The 19,926-nt window shown below is 45.0% G+C and overlaps 1 protein-coding gene across 2 annotated transcripts in view; it reads right to left on the bottom strand.

The window, feature by feature from the left end:
• Nucleotides 1–19,489, bottom strand: part of dpp6a (dipeptidyl-peptidase 6a) — a 174,813-nt gene extending 155,324 nt beyond the window's left edge. The window contains exons 1-2 of one of the 2 annotated variants that reach the window (XM_056584314.1): nt 19,246–19,489; nt 19,078–19,139 (exon numbers count right to left, since the gene is read on the bottom strand). In XM_056584314.1, coding sequence (XP_056440289.1) covers nt 19,078–19,134 — 57 coding nt within the window. In that variant the 5' untranslated portion in view covers nt 19,135–19,139; nt 19,246–19,489. Of the gene's footprint in view, nt 1–471; nt 919–19,077; nt 19,140–19,245 lie in introns of those variants that run through there. The other variant, XM_056584315.1, reaches the window with a different exon arrangement.
• Between the last annotated feature and the right edge of the window lie 437 nt (nt 19,490–19,926).

The following is a 19,926-nucleotide window of genomic DNA, read 5'->3' as shown; positions in this document are numbered from 1 at the left end:
CGTAGAATGAAGATAACAAAAGAGGAGGAACAACTTTCCAACTTTTTTGGGGGGGTTAACTACGAATGTCGATCCCTCCACACATCATAAGGGGCTGCAGTGTGTCGATACATACACACACATATATATATCGATGATACTGTAAATATTGTTGTTAAGTGACATATGGGGATAAGGGGGTACGGAGCGGGGACCGGACCCTGCCCGAGGAACGCACACGCGCACACACACACACACACACACACACACACACACACACACACACACACACACACACACACACACACACACACACACACACACACACACACACACACACACACACACACACACACACACACACACACACACACACACACTCACTCACACGCACACACGCACGCGAGGCGCAATAAGGCAACCCAGCGACTTGGCCAGTGCTGGGACATTAGAGAACACAAAGCAAAGGGGTTATATAAGGTTAGAGCTCACCATCATGTTGCCTTGCATTTTTGCGGTCTCGATCAAATTCTTCTCCTTCATGTTTCCGTGGCGGAGTGTGGATCTTGTGATGGGGTTTAATTCAGCCGCTCTGGTCGCCCCTTGTGTGTCTCTTCCTCAGCATCAGTCCCAGTCTCTCTCCTTGCTAGTGTGCCAGTTCCCAAATGCAAGCGATTACACCCCAACGCATAAAAAAAAAAGAAACCGGGGCTTGCTCCCAATCCCGTTGCAAATATCCACCGTGGGCTGAAAAAGGCGTCGCTTGCAGTTTCTATTCCTTAGTATTTGCACTTCAGACTATATAAGCGATATGCATTGGGAGGAAAAACAATGGAAATCAGGGACGGGCAGGAGGACTAAGTTTTCCCGTGGTGTTGAAATAAATTACAACATAGACGTCCACCACAACACAACCGCACTGCTCTAAGAGGAATTAGACTATCGATATTCCTCTCGTTTGTTTCACACCGGACCAGAGATCCAAATCCTTTCCTGCGTGCCCCTGCTTGAGGCTCCTGGATCCAGCGGAGTGTTTTCAAACAGCGGGGAAGCAGCACTTGAGCACAGCGCGACGGACGCACGGAGTTCAACTCAAACAAGACCACCGCGCAAATATTAAATAAGCGCTCCAAGCGTCTACACGGCGTCGTCCATACATCCAAAACAGGTTTATTCATTCATTTCAGCTTTTATTGAGATGATCGAAGTCCTATAATCTATATTTTACAAATGCTGCAAATGAGTGGCAGGAGCGCTTTTAACGTAGTATTAATCGTAATCCACACACGTCTGTGTGGTTAGTAGGCGCTGTCCCATGATTCTTCGCCCTAATGTCTTATGCCTTCAAACAAGCCACTCTGAGCCTATAGAACCAGAGCACAGCGCTGTAGCAGAGCTATATACTTATAGCCTGCTGCTAGTCATACATAACAAAATATTAGAGGGGAGTCGCTCCCAACACGAGGTCACAGCTTATTTATGAGACAACATTTGAGGTCTGGTCTGAGGGGTGGCCCACATACCGCCTGCTGTGATCACTCTCACACACACACACACACACACACACACACACACACACACACACACACACACACACACACACACACACACACACACACACACACACACACACACACACACACACACACACACACACACACACACACACACACACACACACACACACACACACATTCATTTTGATCCAAATTTAAGGAGAGAAATATCAAAACATGTTCGAAACGTACATGCCTTTACAGGACCTAAATGATAAGTTCATAAAATATTACACCGAACACTTAACAAAACATCTTTGTCTCCAGATTCGCATACTGGCTGAAACAGAGCAACATTTTGCCAATCTTTTGGGTTCCTTCTTATGTAACCCAACCAACCACAGTCCTCTAACCACATTTTTGTGGATACGACCTAAGCTTCCAAAGATTAAGGATATAAGTTTGCATTAGGTTACCTATGGTATATACGACTCACCCGTGGCTTGTATTTCAGTAACTTAAGAGTAGTAGCAGGTGTTCATATACAAATCAAAGCCATAGCCCAACTCAATAATGAGTACAGACACACACACACGTGTATTTTTGTGCATCGTGAAATCTACATATCGTTGTGGATATAATTTAACAAAGCACAAAAACCAAATATTTATGGAGTGTGGTACACACAACTGTCTTCTGTGGATTACAAATAATAAATATAAAAACGTGGACTCAGAAATACTTGCATACACAGGCATCCATAACACAAATGCATGCACATCAAAGCCCTGCACACACACATCCGTGGGCACATCCATATTCATGCACACACGCAAGCAGCCTCTGTGTCAAGTTATGTGCTCTCATCTATTATTTGTTAGAATCATAGGCTCCCATATTATATGGTTTACAACAATAGTTTGATTCGTTTTCTTGTGCGCGTGTATTACAAGAAATACGTTCTGGTTCAAACATGATGCACACCTGTAGAAGAAGAAGTAGAAGAAGAATGATAATGATAATGGCGACTGGATGATTTTCCAGCACCATGACAAACAATAAATTGATTGTATCCGAAAATATATCCTGCTTGATTCTTCTTTGATCTGGAGAACCTTGACCTTCGAAGAGGGACAGAATGGACTGATAACCAAGGATGGAGCCTTTTTTCACACAAAGCTGAAGGGGAGGCTGTAGGACCTGAGGCTGTAGGACCTGACAACGGTAAACAACAGTAAACACTCTGTTGATGAATCAGTTGATGATATGAGGTCCAGTGACAAAGCTCATTTTAATTTGTGATGTCAAAACATGTCATGAGATTCTGGGACACTAGAATATTGCTGATTAACCAAAACTAACCAAAATTGTAGAGGGTATAAGACCAGTAATATCACTGAGGTAGATTGTAGTGTCTGCACTGAGGGACGATTCACCAACTACAGAAACAGGAAAACCTGATGCCAAAGCCAGGGTGCCTGTTGAATCAGTCACACTGATTCAGTCGAACTACACACTGACTTCGCAGGTCTCATCGGGCCAACTGCTCAAGACGGATTTAAGTATGCAATTTTATTCACAGAGGACTTTTCAGGGACAGTGTCTGCTTACTACCTTAAAAACAAGAGTGACACAACATTAGCGACAAAGCAGCTCCTTGCAGACGGTGCATCGTACGATACTCAGGTGTATCAGAACAGACAATGGCACAGAATACAAGCAATGTTTCTTCTCAGTCACTTTTAAGGGATAAAAGGTATGAGACCTGAGACATCGTCCCCCTTCTCTGCACATCAAAATGGTACGGCCGAGAGACAGTGGGGCACCGTCGTGAAATGGGGAGGTGTCTATTATTAGAGAAGGGATTACAAAAGGTATTGCGGGCCTTGCGTCAAAATATTGCTCATGTTCGTAATAGATGTTACAATGACAGGACTAACAACACTCTTTTCATGTAAACAGGAGGAAAGCTGATTCGTACTAAAAAAGAAGGATCTGATTGTTATGCATGCAAACAAAATCATAAGAAACTGGACCCCAAATGTGAGGAGGGCCTATTTGTGGGGTACAGTAAGAATAACCAAGCTTACCTGGAATACCACCCACACACAGAAAAGGTGTCAGAGCACAGACTGGTGAAATTCATTAGGCAGAACCGTGTTGAACAACAGACACCAACTGATGAATATGATTCACAAATCCAGGAGGGCGAAGGCAGAGAGCCTTGTGGTGGGAAAGGTGCTGATGTGCCACCGAGTGAGGATAACCCAGAGAATCAGGTCCTAGGTGTGAACCAGGAGAACGTAAACGCAGAAAATAACAGACATGTCCCAACGTGAGGAAATGAACGAGAACGTAGTCGAAGGAAAACACTGTTCCTTCAGTGCCGAACTACAACCGGGTTGTGTACAAAATCATTGCTGCCGAAAAAAGAAATAAGAGTCCCCAAAAACACTGAAGGTAGCGATGTAGCTCAGGCCACTAGAGATAAGTTTCAACCAACCTCTTCACCTGAAGGTAGGAATACAGTGGGGGGGAGGTGGGTATATGCCATTGAAGAAAAACAAAAAAGGCAGAAAAATCTTTGAATCAAGGGATGTTGCTAAGGGTTACAACCAGACAGAAAGCATGGACCACCATGAGACGTTTGTTCCAACGTTAAAACATAATTTGGTATGGCAATTTAAGCAGGTAACAGTGCAATATGACTTGAGTGTTCATCTGATGGATGTCAAAGCAGCATACTTGCATGCTCCAATAGTCTTTAGAGACAGGAAGAAATAATTATGTAAGTTAAAGAAATCCCTTCCCGGTCTGAAACAATATTGAAGAAATTGATATATGTGGACCAGCCTGCCCCGGTAGGGACTTATCAATAATTGACCACACCTAAAGCTGTGCAGTTCACATTTATAACCAACACATCCCATTATTATGAGAAGCTGCAGGTAGGGAGAGAGAATAACGAATAAAGAGGGTGATGTAAAAAAAAAGAAGCATATATAGGCAATGAGACAATTATTGTCATTATCTGGGTTGATGATTTAATCATTGCAGCAAGTAATAAGGATCTGCTAAATAGGTTGAAAGACACCATGAAGTCCCAATGAGGGATCTGGGGAAAGTATCACATTTCTTGGGCATTCTGTTTGAACAGAAGCGAGTGGAAATCAAAATTAAAAATCAGAAAAAGTACATCCTAAAAATACTTGAGAGTTTGGAATGGGAAATTGTAAACCTAGATCTACCCCATTTGAGCAAAAATGATTGGAGGGTACCAGCAATGAAGTTGTTTATCAAAAATAATTCTGTGATATTATATATACCGGTAATGTCTCATTTATGCCATGACGTGTACCAGACCATATACTAGCTGGATTGTTAGCAAAGTGTTTAGCAGCCACTGCTATGTTTAGCAGTGGCTGCTAAACATATTTTGAGATACATAAAGGGTACTATTGACTACGAGTTGTGCTTCAAGAAAATGGATGAGGACGTGAATCTAATAGCATCCAACGATTCTGATTGGGCATCTTCTTTGGAAGATAGACGTAGCACTACAGTACTGTTTCAGCCTGACCAAACAAGGGCTTGTGATTTCCTGGAAGTCTACGCAACAGGCTACATTGGCACCGTCTACTCGTGAGGCTGAATACATGACTTGAGTAAAACTACTCAGGAAAGCATGTATCCAACTCAACTGTTAAACGGCATGGATAATAAAGTTTACAGTTGCACAAAGATCAATGGAGACAATCAGGGAGCCATTGCACTAGTAGGAACAGACAGAGGTCCAAACACTGATGTGGAATAACACTTTATTTGTGAGGGCCAAATGCACATTGTTAACTGCCCATCAGATGAAAGGGATTGGATGGTTACATTCAATTTTTTTCTTTGTAAATTAAATTGTATGGTGATGGTAATTGGTTTGAGATGATAAGAACATGTGGGGATGTTAAGTTATGTGCTCTCATATATTATTTGTTATATGTCACATGCTCCCATACTATGTGGTTTACGATCAGTTTTTGGTTTTTTTCTTGTGCACTTTTTTTTTCTTGTGCACAAAAAGATTGTTTCCAAAAATATATCCTGAGACAATCTTCCTTGATATTGAGAACAGAATTGAAAACGCAAAAGATTCATTCATTAGCTTTTATTGCGATGAACGAAATCCTAAAATCTGTATTTGAGAATTGCTGCAGATGTGCAGCAGGTGCACCATTAACGTAGTATTCATCGTGATTCACAAGTGTCTGTGTGTTTGTGAGGCACTGTCCCATTACTCTTCGTCCTTATGTTCTATGCTTGCAAACAAGCCCCTCTGAGCCTATAGAAGCAGAGCACAGCGCTGTAGCAAAGCTATATGCTTTATAGCATGCTAGTCAAGCATACATATTAGAGGAGAGTCACACCTCTAAATTACCAACACGAGGTCACAGCTTATTTATGAGACAATACTGAGGTCTGGTCTGAGGGGTGGCTCACATACAGCCTGCTGTGAACTTAAAGAACCACACACACACACACACACACACACACACACACACACACACACACACACACACACACACACACACACACACACACACACACACACACACACACACACACACACACACACACACACACACACACGTTCATTTGTGGGTTGTGAAATCATTTAACAAAGCACAAATACCAAATATTTTCGGATCTTGGTACACACAACTGTCTACTGTGGATTACAAATAATTGAGTCCCATAAAAACGTCCATAAAATGCACACACGTGCACTCACACCAAATACTTCACAAATTCATCCATAACACAAATGCATGCACATCACAGCAAAACATACATATATATCCATAGGCACATACATATTCATGCACACATGCAAGCACCCCTCTGCACCCCTCTGTAACACCCCCACACACACACACACACACACGCACACACACACAGACACACACAGACACACATGGAGGAAGTGTGAAGTGCATAAATCTCTCTCTCCAAGCAGCTCTGTATTAATTACCGGCTGAATGTGTCAGAGCGGCATAGCGGGGCACCAGCCTCCCAGCAGACCAGCACACAACAACCCCCAGAAAAGTGCTGATGCTGGGGGAACCGGAGAGAGGAAGCCTGGGCGTACCCGCGCCGCCGCTAGCTCCCGCGAACCCTTAATGATTTCCCCCCCCCCCCCCGCCCCCCTCCCCACATCCCCTCACCCCCCTCCCTTCCACGCTCGGTAAACAAACGCGGCGGAGGTGATTAAGCATGTGAGGCACGCCGGCGCCGCGTGCTTACGTGATGACTTCATCTCTTCGGTCTGCGCTTCTCCTTTTAAAGCTCTGTGTCTCATACCCACAGACCGACCCACCTCCCCTAGCACAACCCAGACCCCCCCCCCTCCACCACCCCCCAGAGGATTCTACACCAGGGCTTCGTCTCCGGCGACACATGAACTCGCGGTGACCCCTGGAATCCTGGCGGAAGTCCACCGCGAGATGCACTATAGGGAATTCCTACTTACCCCCGTTTTGTGTTTGTTCAGCATTGTTTTTAAACACGAGCGACACTGGGGGATTCATCATCATCATCATCATCGTCATAATAATCACACGCATGCGTGTAAACTGCCAAAAAAATGTCTTGGGTCAGTCTGCTTCTAGAGAGCTGAATAAAAGAATTCACACTAGATTCACACTGCACACTAGAATTCTGCTTCTAGTGAGATGCTCACTAGGAGTACTCTTCATAGGATGGTGAGGAGGGTGAAGTCATGGCTTGGGTGTGGACCCCCGGGCCAAAGACCCTTGTTCCAACCACCAGGTCCGCAGCCGTGCTGTAGGCAGCAAGACGCCTAGTTCCCACGTGCTCCCCAAGGACACTGGAAGAAATCACTGCGTGTTACTTTGAATCAAACGTTACGTGACTCATTAGATAATGAACGCATTACGCCATGAAGGTAGCCTGGCACACGAGCACCAAGGCCCAAACCGCTAACCACTAATCCTTTATCTACCTTTTGATAAATAAAGTTTGGTCTTGCTTCATAAATCATCCTCCAGAGCTTCACAACACCCCCCCCCCACACACACACACACACACACACACACACACCCTTTGACCATCACTATTCGTGACCCGTCAACATGCAGCACCTTGTACATCAACACCCACGGCCGCGGTGTTTACAGCCTCAGAGACAGAGGCGGCAGCTGTCTGCCTGGGGGGGACGGGGACAGGCGAAGGCTACCCAGGGGAGCAACTAGAAGGGTGGGGGGGGGCATAGCTGGGGCTGGGGGGGGGACAGCCAGGCGACGGATGCCAGGGGATCAACTCGTCGGGGGGGGGGGGGGGGGTATAGACAGATTGGGGGAGGGGGGGTTCTTCTTGCTAACGCCGACCACCCTGACTGTTGTTTTTCAGCAACAGCAAGACGAAGGGCCCGCCCAGCGCTGCATGGGGTCTCCTCTGGGACCGCGAGGGCCGGCCGGTGAGGGGGGGGGATGACCTGGGCTGCTGCCTGGGAGGGTTCAATGGAACCCCCCTGGGGAGAGGGGTCTGTGAGGGGCGGGGCCAGGCTTGGGCACTGAGCAGCAGAGTGGAGTAGTGCTGGGTGGGGGGGTTTGGGTGGAGGGTTTGGGGATCGAACCCCTCCGTCCGCAGTCCATCTGAAAGGCATCCCTGAGTGAGAGGGCTGGAGCCCGACCCAGCTCATTAATGACATGCCTGGACAGCTTTTAGAACGGTAATCAAACCTTTCGGAACAGATTCATTTTTCAGCCCTTGCTACAAGACCCTGTTGTAGCAGATTGAGTATTTCAATCTTTCTTGAGGCGGTTCAGAATAAAATGGGCTCTTTATATCATGGTCAAGGAAGCTGTTCCGCTTCTAGTTCTATGATATATAGCGTGCACTTCTGTTTGAGGGTGTGCATAGTGGAGGGTGTGTGTGTGTGTGTGTGTGTGTGTGTGTGTGTGTGTGTGTGTGTGTGTGTGTGAATGTGTCTGTGTGTGAATGTGTCTGTGTGTGAATGTGTTTGGATGTGTCTGTGTGTGGGTGTGTGTGTGTCTGAATGTCTATTTGTGTGTGTGTTTGCATGTCTGTGTGTGTGTTTATAAGTGTCTGTGTGTGGGTGTGTCTGTGTATGTGTGTGTTTCTGTGGGTCTATGGGTGTGTGTGTTTTCATTTCCCTTGTGTAAGACCAATTTCGTTCCCCAAAAATGTCTCCAGGCAGATAGCGAGGAGCTGACGAGAAGTGGTAGATGGGAAGTGACTGAGATTCAGCCAACACATTGATTGGTTGAAGGTCCACTGGAACTCTCATTGATTGGTGGAAGGTACAGTGGAACCCTCATTGACTGGTTGAAAGCCCTGATGGAATAGAATCAGACAAAACTAAATATCGGGGACATCAGTTATACAAAACAATGAAGTCAAGCAGGTCCCTCTGATGACAAATCAATGGCTTCATTATCAACCCGCGGGCTCCACTTCATAGATATCCCTCACAATTACCATCAATCCAGTCTTCTCCTGCTCAAATCCCAACAAAGGGGATGTCTGAGAAGAAAAATAACATAAAAACCCAAGACAAAACAGTTGGGGGAAGTAATTAACTTTCATCTGACATTTAATCTAATGAAATGTTACTGCAACGTTTTCCCTCAAACAACCGATTACTCTTTTACTGCCTCCATATTGAATGAAAAACAAGCAGGTCTACCATCTGTTTACATAAAACACCAAGCTGCTAGGAGGGGAGATTATGTCCTTATCTAATCTCCCATGAAACTATCATGTTTGAAAAATGGGACATTATCGCCACTCTGAGCAACTGCTGGCATCTGATGAAATCGACAAGTAATAGCTCACTGTACCTGATGCAGTTATTGGTTGGTATAGAGTTATTGATGAGGTTTTAATGGCAGAGGATTGTCAAACTGTCAAAACAATTCTCTTCTACGACCGATGGTTGTAGGAGAGGATTGTTTTTTATGAAAGACAAACATGGTGACGTAATGCTGCCTAAACCAAGGCCAGGTCCTTAAAATTCAACCCAAATCAAATCATTCCACTCCCGCCTCGCACATCTGTGAGTTTGTTCCAGCTGACGTAGCCTTCAAAATGTAACAGCAAACTGTCATTGTGTCATCTCTGAGCGAACCATAAATTTGACAGAGAAGCTTGCAACCCAAAAGTAAGCCTCGAGCTAAATAGAAGGAAGGCTTTTGTAAGAAAAGGGCGGGAAATATCAACCAGCTGTTGCCCAAAAGAAAGCCTGTTGCAGTTGTCCTCAGACCATATGTTGTCATGGAGACGTTTATGTCATTCACGGCACGTAGACGAAAATAATAACAAATTGTGATTAATATTGTGCTTAAGAGGCAGAGGATGAAAGCAATCACTTTCACGCTGTGACGACAAACATGTGAGTTAACTCGGCACCACTGTTGACAATCAATGGCAAAGTCAAAAGAAAATGCTCTTTTTGTAGAAATGTAATTCAAAACGCTTTGTTAGTCAATTAATGGTAGCATGGAATCCGCGCTGATTAAACCCTCGATAGCGCGCTGATGGAGAGGACGGCAGTTGTGGAAGTCAGGCGAGCGGGCCATTAAGTTCCCACAAATATATTATAAAATATTCCTCCTTTTTATTCAAATGCAGCCGTCGCCTGTCCGCACGGCATGAAATATTTGTATGTTAATTCCTCTTTTGTTCATTGGCTTTCTCAAATGTGAAGGCTGAGTGGAGGAGAAAGCGGTCACCAGAGTATTTTAATGGCCACAACCAGTCTCCGCTAAGTTCCTTCATGCTAATGCACCACCACTCTGCCAACGTCAACAACCGGTGCACTGTCATACTCCTTGCTTCTGGGTTTTATTCAGTTTACTGCGTTCTAACAAGCTGAGAGAGAGAGTACCCAGGGAATGCGCATTCAACTGCCACCTGCACCTCCTGCTCGACTTTTAAACGCCGTGCCAACGCCTTGAAAAACAACTCTAGATGTTTATCACGGTAATGCACTTCTTGACCACCCCCCACCTCCTCCCCATCCCCACGCCCCCCCCCCCACTCCCTTCCTGCTGTTCAGCGCATTTAGGACTCACATTACCTTCACCGGCGCCGCGATCGTGACGACCTCGCCGGCTCCGAGCCGTCAAGCCCCAGAGATCATTATCATCTAGAATGAATTCAGGGGGGAGATAAAGGAGGAGCGAGGACATGAAAAGTGGGCGTTTATCCGCCAACCCCTGCGGGCAGGGAGGTCTTTTAGGACTACTGGCGATGTCATTGGTGGAGACAACGCGCCGTTGAGAGTGTGGGATGGAAAACGGGCAGTGGTTGTTTGGGTGAAGGTAGTGTTTTGTGTGTTTGCTGTGGATCGTGTGAATCAGGGTGGAGTGTGGCCTTAAGTGTAATGTTCAGACATTCTCAGCTCAGGATGGGCATGAGAGCAAATAAAGTCTTAGTAATGTTGCATTTAACACATTAATATGTGCGGTTTGATAGTGTCAACTCGCAATCTTTGTACGTGTTAATGCAACAAAAACACATAGTAATCAGTTCATGCGGTGGTTTAACAGTTGGTGAAAATGTCAAAATGTGTGGAATTCTATTCATTTTATTGCCACTAAAACTTTGTTTCAACCTTGAAATATTGCGACACATGCAGCACTAGAATAAATTGAATAAAACCCTTATTATGATGAATACAATTTTGTCCTTGAGGGTAATGATTTGGTTTTATGTAGGAATGGTGACTAATTAAATCCGGAAGTCTATTAATGTCCCTGACACTATTAAAAATGAAACACATCTATCCTCGTGGTAATCCTGACGCAAAGTTGCATCATGTTGTCCACCATGGATTCTCTGAACCAACTGTTCTAACTCGTCCTCTTTGTAAATTAGTCCAATGAAGTCCACATCCAACAGAAAGTTGCCAAAGACGAGGCCAATTCAGGGTCACCTCACGCTGTCCAATCCACTCACTGTGGATGAAGGGTCGGCGGTCGGATGTTGCTGTGGATTTCGCCCTCCATTAAGTCACTGCAGGTGACAGTTACAGACAGTTTTATGGCGTCATTAAATTGATTGCTGCTATAACCATTGCGACCCAGCCCTCAAAGTCCAACACATGCTAGTGCTACGCTATGGGAGTGCTGCTGCTGATGAGTATTCATTGAGCCATCAAATAATTGATTAGTCAATGAAATGTCATAAAACATGACAAATGCCCACCATCAACTTACCAAAGCACAAGGTGAAGGAGTCAATTAGTTTGCTTTCTCTGACAGGCAGGGAAATACTGATCCGAGACGGCTTAGAACTACCAAATATTAGTATTTATGAAGCTATAAACTTTTACTTGATCAATGACATCTTATGACCAAACTAATCAAACTCGTGCACATTTAACACACCATGTTTTGGTGTGATAATTATTTTTTGTATGAAGACTATACTGGATAAGCTTTTTGTCACAACCCTCCATACCGAGTTTGTTGTTGTAATTCATAGATGACCCTGACCAAACAATGCTGTAAACCTTCTCAATAAGTAGACTTGAGTGAGGGGGCTAACGTTAGCGGTAGCCTACAGCATCTGCTTGCCAGCGTTAATACATCAACAGGAGCGCTAGAGGTGGAGGGGGGGTGACAAAGTGTGGCTTACTGTTATTAGTTCTCAATTGCAGTAGGTAGACACACGCACACACCTCAATGGCCATCCATTTACACAGAAAAACACTACTGTGTAATTTGCGTGCAATTTACACACACACACACACACACACACACACACACACACACACACACACACACACACACACACACACACACACACACACACACACACACACACACACACACACACACACACACAGTGTGTGTGAGCATGTCCAACATCTGGATATTAATGGTGAGCTGGGTGTAAACAGCAGGCGCTAGTCAGGAGGCAGGACCAGACCCATCACTTAGGCCTGGACCAGGTCTCTATTGCGGGGGGGCGGGGGGGGGGGGGGGGGCAGACAGACAGAGAGAGAAAGAGGGAGAGAAGGTTGTGTAATCTCATCAAAATATCTCAATGGACATTCAATTAAATTAAAACGTATTGCCATACAGTGTATGCATTGACATCATAATAGCGTTCCTATCTACCTATTCCTATCACTTAATAACCCAATGGGAGGTTATAAATAAAATATACAGGACGGACTGTCCTCGTCATGAAAACAGAACACGTCTACGAGATCAACTCAGCTAGTGAATGCACGTTCACAGCTGAGGCTGGAAGCTCACAAATGTCTGCATGGTAGGCCCTTCAAACTCATTTACGTCTGCTAGATAGCTGGATTCTGCTTATGAGCTAGATTCTGCTTGCGAACACGCAGAAGCTAGCCCGACACAAATATACAGACACGCAACACAACATGATCTACAGGTGAATTTCAATTAGTTTTTACTACGCCCCTGGGCTAATTTGATGTCATCCAATCAAATTTCCCAGGTGTTAGACAGAGGTTTAGGGGGGCATAGTCATCACATCAGGCACTGAGACCATTGTATATTTTTTTGCCATCAATCTTTCTCCCTCACATCAGAGCGCATGCCATTTCCCATTTTTCCTGCCAACCACCGGTAACAAGTTGCGTTCATGCGCTTCCATTTGCAATGGCGCTCTGTCATTGCCGCCCCAGTAACTGCCGACCCAGGGAAATATGCTGCCATTTAGGAAGATTAACTCCAGGAATATGCTTTAGTGTCTGGTCGCCTCGGAGACACACGTACGCATCTCCCCCAGATGGTTTCCGGGGCAACAGCATGTCCATCAATCATCTCTGTGTATTCTGGACACTGATCGGCATGTAAATGATCGTCTGCTTGTACAACGACCGGGTCTGTGCGTAGTGGTACTACAAAGAGCAAGAAGAGCAAACACCTACAAGAAGAATTGTCCAATATGTGTATGTGTGTTACACAGCTTTATTCATTTGTCTGTCTGTCCGTCCGTCTGTCTGCCTGCCTATCTCCCCAAAAACAACATCAATCTACAGTTTTTGCACTTTAATAACAATACAAATGACTATCAAAGGAATCGTACAAAATCAAACGGTCCACAGCTCGATCATAGTCATCCTGTGGACAGTTGAGCAGGGCCTACTGGGGCTTCTCCTCAAATAAGAAGTAAATCAGAGGTTAGCTCAGGAGTATAAATCCCAGTATCGCCGCAGATAGTGCTTTAGAATTAACATGTCATAGATCAACACTAAAAACTTCTTCTATCGTCTTCTTACAAGGCCCCCCTGCTACATTCAACAGCCTTCATGTCATTGCTGCTGTGAGAAATACATAAAAAAAAAACATAAATCTGCTGGTAATCGAGCCAATTTCGTCCATGAGAGATAAAGAGACCACTTAACGTACCAAATTGCTCCAAAAGGTAAGGTTAGTTGAGTTTGCCATAGTTTCGACCTAATAGCAGAGATACAAGCGAGAGATTCAATGCAGACCTTTGCAGGCATTTTACTTCCGGATCCATTTTTGTGTATTGCTGAAATGAATCAACAAATAAATGAGTTGCTTCGGTTGCGGGACGGCAACCACGCCGATTCTTTGCCGGCTGGTTCAGGGTTATCGTCTGCGCCGAGGATACAACGCTACCAACACAGATTTCTCCTTTCCGTCTGTCGTCTGTGTGGGTCCACAGCGAATGAGGTCAGCTTGGAGTCACACGTGGAACGGAGGATGGCTGGGGATGTTTTGTGACCCAACACCTGCACACATGTGCCCCTTGTTCCTACAACCAGAGGTGCCCTGCTTGATGGGGGTTATTTTCATCACAGCAGCCTTTAAATCCATTAAGTCGAATCAATGGAAGGGCATGGTCCAGGCAGACCTAGTTTTCTTCCAGATTTTTTTTTTTTGTAGCAGTAGTCGTAACTTAAGGAAGGTTTAGACCACTTTTTAGAACCATAAGAAGTTTTTCCTTTTCTTTGCCACCCCCCCCCCCCCCCCTCCCCCTCTTCTCTTTTATAGCAATTCATCTTGATTAAAATGGCTACCGTCGTTCCACTGCCTTATTCCTGTTATTAATGACCTCCCATGTGGACGACGGCAGTGGCGGACTAAGTTAAACAAAAACGCCCCGTGCTCCATGCATGGCTCTTGGGGATCATTTAAACAGCGTCGATGGAGGGTTTACACAACATGACAGCCAATAAAAGTCTTGTTTATGTTGGGACGGGGAGCGTTCTTCACCAAGCCAAAGAAAAAAAAAAGCACTGCTTGTATTATGACAGCGTAGAACACAATAGAAGCAGAGGCATAATATGCCACAAATCAATTTTTGTTTTTTTGTGAGTAGACTGCCGAGGGGACGCAGAGGCTAGCCATGACCCAGACGACAGGCGCAAACAATGGCTTTTTCGCCGTAAGTCAATAGAAACGTCTCGGGTGGTCGGGGGGGGGGGAAATGAGCATGCAGCCGGGGCAGGTCATGCATTTCAATAAAGGCTGAGGATTGCAGGCGCAGTGAGACGAGGAGATTCAGGGAGAATAACCAAGCCAAACCCCAGTGTCTAGCAGACAAATAGCGCCGTGCAAATAGGCCAAGATGTCTAGTTTCATACATGGATACTTCCAGAAGATACCAGGGCTGTATTCTAAAATGCGCTGCAGCTGCTAACAATTCCTATTTCTAAAAGGGGTGTGGGTCAAAAGCACATCCAGCCACGGCTGACATTACATTTACACTTGGAGAAGAATATTTTTGTCGTTCAAGGCGATTCGTTTGAGAGATAAAGACATGCGGGAAAAAAAAAAGGGCCATTCCTTCAAAGTGAGCCGGTAAGTAGGCCTACAACCAAAGGGAAACAATCCCAGTTAAATCACGAAACACCTTGATGTTTGTCATGCGTTAAAGAAGTATAATGCATGACACCGTGTGTGTTGTGTGACGCATAATGTCTATAGCTGGATATGCGTCACTTTGTTTCCAATAAACACCTGAGCACAGCGACTTCCAAGGCAGGGAGAGACAGTGCTCCAGCGCTTCAGGGCCAATCTCGAGCCAAGGAGCGGGGATTAGACGATAAAAGATAAGAGAGAAAAACGGCCGCTCTTTTTTCTTTATCACGGGTTCCACTTCTGCTAATTATGCACCCTTGCGATGTCTCACAACTTCCCCATCATAGGGTGGAAGGGGATCTTTGAAGTTCGTTTCTCCATTCTCTTTTATGTACGGCGCGAAAATACAACACACGGGCCGGGGGAATATATTAGGGTTTGTTTGCGTTTACGGTCGTAAAGGTGCTGGTTTGTCAGCTACGCTGGGGCTTTTTGTAAAGAATGTGGGCAAACAACTAGGGTGTCTTGATAAAGATATTATATTTTCAAAGCACGATAAACAATATTCAAGCCCCAAAGTGCAGAGAACGAAACTGTTTGACCGTCTCAAAGGGTTTGATACCATGATAGGTCGGCCGGGTTTCAACCACTTCCATGACATCATCAGACACGTCATGGTGATGGACGACCATGACATCATGGTTGTGGACAACCATGACATCATCAGACACATCATGGCTGTGGACTACAATGACAGAGATATCATAGTATTGGGACTACCATGACATCAAACATATCATGGTGGTGGACTACCATGACATCAGACATATCAAGGCTGTGGACCAGCATGACATCATACACATCATGGTAATGGACTGCCATGACATCAGACGCATCATAGCTACAAAAATAAAAATGATGGTTAGGTAAAATTTGAGTCACCCAGGTTCTGACCAATGGCAGATCTTCAGCACAACATTGTTCCATACATAACCACGGCTGGTGTTGTAGTAGTAGTAGTAGTAGTAGTAGTAGTAGTAGTTGTGGTGGTCACAGTAGAAGAAATAGGCCTATGCCAAAGTTATTGTTACAACCTGTACTGATGTGTGGATGACATCGTTTAAATCTCAGTAATTTCAGGGGTTTGGAGGGAAATGTGTTGAGGGACAGATGGATGGACGGACATAAGGACAAGTTATCTGCATTCCAACAAAAATAACATCCATTATAAAAGGTGTCATCTGCATGAGTCACTCCAACATGGCTGAGCTTCGATCCGTCAGTTATGCAGAGAAGCACGAGAAGAAAGAAAGATTCATTCCATTGATGTGACCTCACTGCTCCTCTGCACTCAGAGCAGATGAAAGGAGGAGAGAGAAAGAGCAGGGCAAGAAAGAAGGAGAAGAGAGGAGGGAGAGACAGACGGACAGAGAAGGGAGAGAGAGACTGAAATAAATAAGAAGAGAAGAGAATACGGGCAGGAAAGAAAAAACATAAGAAAGAGACGAGAAAAGAAAGAGAGTCGGAGAGGGGCAGGAGAGAAAGAATAAATTAACGATAGAGAGAAAGACAGAAGAGAGAAAAAACAAAATCAATGCTCATTTGCATGTCCTCCAGAGAGGGACCGGAGTGATCAGCACGCATAACGCGCGCGCCGGCGGCGGCGGCGGCTCGAAAACGTCTGCGCGGACGGAATCGATCCCCGGTGTAATTACCGCGCCGTTCCACGACGTCGTGTGCCAACCAAAACCTCCGCAATTAAGCGCGCCTCGGCTGTTAAATCTACATTTAACACTTTGTCATCACCGTTCACTGTTGATTACATCGCGGCGCGTAGATTAAATAAAAAAGACTAGCCTTGAAACAGACAAATGGTGTGCACTCTGAAATATAGATGTAGGTTACCGTGGTATCGATACGGGTACGAAGGGGATTAGAAATAATTGCAGGGGGAATTAGGCGTTGTTAAAAGTTGAATACTTTTTAAGGGCTATATTTTGTATCTATTTGAAAAACGTCTCCAAAAAGAGCTATTGTGACAGAAAGCAATTTGTTTGTTTTCCGCGTCTCGAATTTGTCTCGAAGTCCCGGAAGACTTCGAGAGCTATTAGGCCTACTAAAGAGGGACAGACAGAGAGACAGACAGACAGACAGACAGCGCCGGGCTGAGAGAGGGGAGAACAGAGCGATGTTTATTTACATTCCGGAGGGGTGGTGTGTATGTTCCTGCGGTCTGGGCTGCATACACTTGTTCAGGACGTTTAACTGGTTCTTTAAATGTGCTGTTATGGCGCCCTCTGGTGTCCGCTCTGCGTTCACGCATTACTTTCTAAACAATCCCATTGTCGTTAACATCACATCATAGCATGTTATTACAAAGTAGAATAATTTATGTCCATATGCTTTCCAGCAGGACGCAATTAATTCCTATGGAAAACGGCAAAGACGCGCATTAAACCAAAGATCACCTGCATCGATAATAAAGGGTCTGGGGTTATGTTAAGAACAAACACAGCAAAATCACGAACAACATCCAAAGACATCAGTTAACTCATCAGATTTCATCTCTGCCAACTCTTCCGTGCCCTTGCAGCACAGTTTTGTAAACCTGTCAAAGTGCTTCACACACACACACACACACACACACACACACACACACACACACACACACACACACACACACACACACACACACACACACACACACACACACACACACACACACACACACGTCAGAGACCTGCATGGCGGCCAGTGATGGACTGTCTCCGATCAACATTCAAGGAAGGGAAGGTGATGAAGAATGACCTTCGACCTTCCGTTATTTCGAGCGCTGCCCACAAAAAATCACTGCACGCACGTCATGTTACTCTTTAATCCTTACGTTGAGCTCCCTTTAAAAACTGCAGTCTGCTTATACAACCCATTCACTGTCCATGCTAAAAGCTTTACACAAACACTCACGGTCTGACACAAGCCACAACTTAACCTGAAAGACCTCTCCTATTGGAATAGTGTGTGTGTAGGTGTACTAGATCACCTGTCTCCTGGTCTGACTACTGAACTCCCGCCCCCAAACACACACACACACACACACATTACCCAGACCTTCCAAGCGGTTCCTTAATTGCAGCTTCTTTCTGCTGAGATGCTGCGGAGCGTCTCTCCACCACGTTCAACTGCCTACGCACGCCCGTGGTTCACGGTACAGTGGGCTCAGGAGAAGCGCAGTGGAAAGACTTTGAAGACTTATTACGTCTTATTCATCAGATAATGATCCACTTTTATTGGGGAACGCATGTGTTTTCATACTGGAATATGCTACTTATGCAATTCAAAGTAAAAAGGATCAAATATAACAGTCAAATTATATTCTACTCCAAATTCTAATGTGTTTGAAAAGCAATAACAAGCATAGTGACGCATAGGCCTACTGAAGATCATAACAGTTGTTCTGAAGTTAAAATCTGCAACATTGGAAACGTCCGAAATTATCTAATGCGAAACTTGCAGAAATGGCAGCAAAACCACACAGAACCGGCGGCAATAACGAGCCAATACAAGCAGCCATGCAATTCTCATAACTTCAGACAGGAGAGCTGTGCACTCAGTTTTACTTGTGTGTGCTTGTGCGTGAGTGTGTGTGTGCATACTGCAGCATGTGGTGGGCGAGCCCACGCCAGACCCGCTTCTGTGTGTTGCTCTCCTCACCATATTCCATAACATCATGACACTTTAAAAGGTTTTTCCCTTACCTTCCCTCCCTTGGAGCATCGCCGGTACGTGTTGGTCGCCCCTGCTGTCTGGTTCATGGCTTCTGTGAAGATATGATATCGGAGATAGCGGTTACTCCGAGACCAAAGTTTGAAAGGTAAACTTGAGCCAAACGAGTAGAAGCAAAGTTTTTACAATGAAAAACTTACCTCGAACGTCGGTTGATTCTTTTACGGAAGGTATTCAGGCGTAATGTCCGACCTTAGCCCGGTATTTATATCCCAAAGCGTCGCCACGAGAACTTAAGGATGCGGTGTGTGAAACTCACTGAAGAAAGCGTAAATCCTGCAGGTTCACTCACTCCAAGGCACAATAACGGAATTCAAATGGTGCTGTTCTCCTCCAAAGGGAAACAATGATCGATTGTCTCCAGCAATGTTTGACGTTCACAGTCCCACGAGTCACTAATCGCCAATGTGTGCGTGTTTGTGTTTGTGTGCGCGTGCGCGTCCAAATTGCGCAAGCGCGCCTCGACCTGCGGCAATTCTTGTAATTTGTGGAAAGGTTATGAAGCGCTGTAAGAGACTTGTGAACAGCAGGGGGGGGGGGCTTGGTAGGTAAAGCCACTGTGTGTGTGTGTGTGTGTGTGTGTGTGTGTGTGTGTGTTTACATAAATAACAGCCTTTTAAATTCCAGCTCGATTTCGAAGGATCTTTCTTAGTGAAATATAGAAGTCATAATGCATTCTTCTATGGTGGTGGCAACGTTTCTTTCATCAAGAATCTAATGAAATATATATTTCCAAACGGCATCTTCCCCTGCGTCAATTAAGTCAATTAAGGTGTTGACAAAGGCAAAGATGGGTATAAAACATAAGGATTGGTTGATAA

The sequence above is a fragment of the Gadus chalcogrammus genome, chromosome 23 (genome assembly GCF_026213295.1).
Source record: "Gadus chalcogrammus isolate NIFS_2021 chromosome 23, NIFS_Gcha_1.0, whole genome shotgun sequence".
Lineage (NCBI taxonomy): Eukaryota > Metazoa > Chordata > Actinopteri > Gadiformes > Gadidae > Gadus > Gadus chalcogrammus.
The sequence above is the reverse complement of the archived record's forward strand: the minus strand, read 5'-3'. Positions and strand labels throughout refer to the sequence as shown.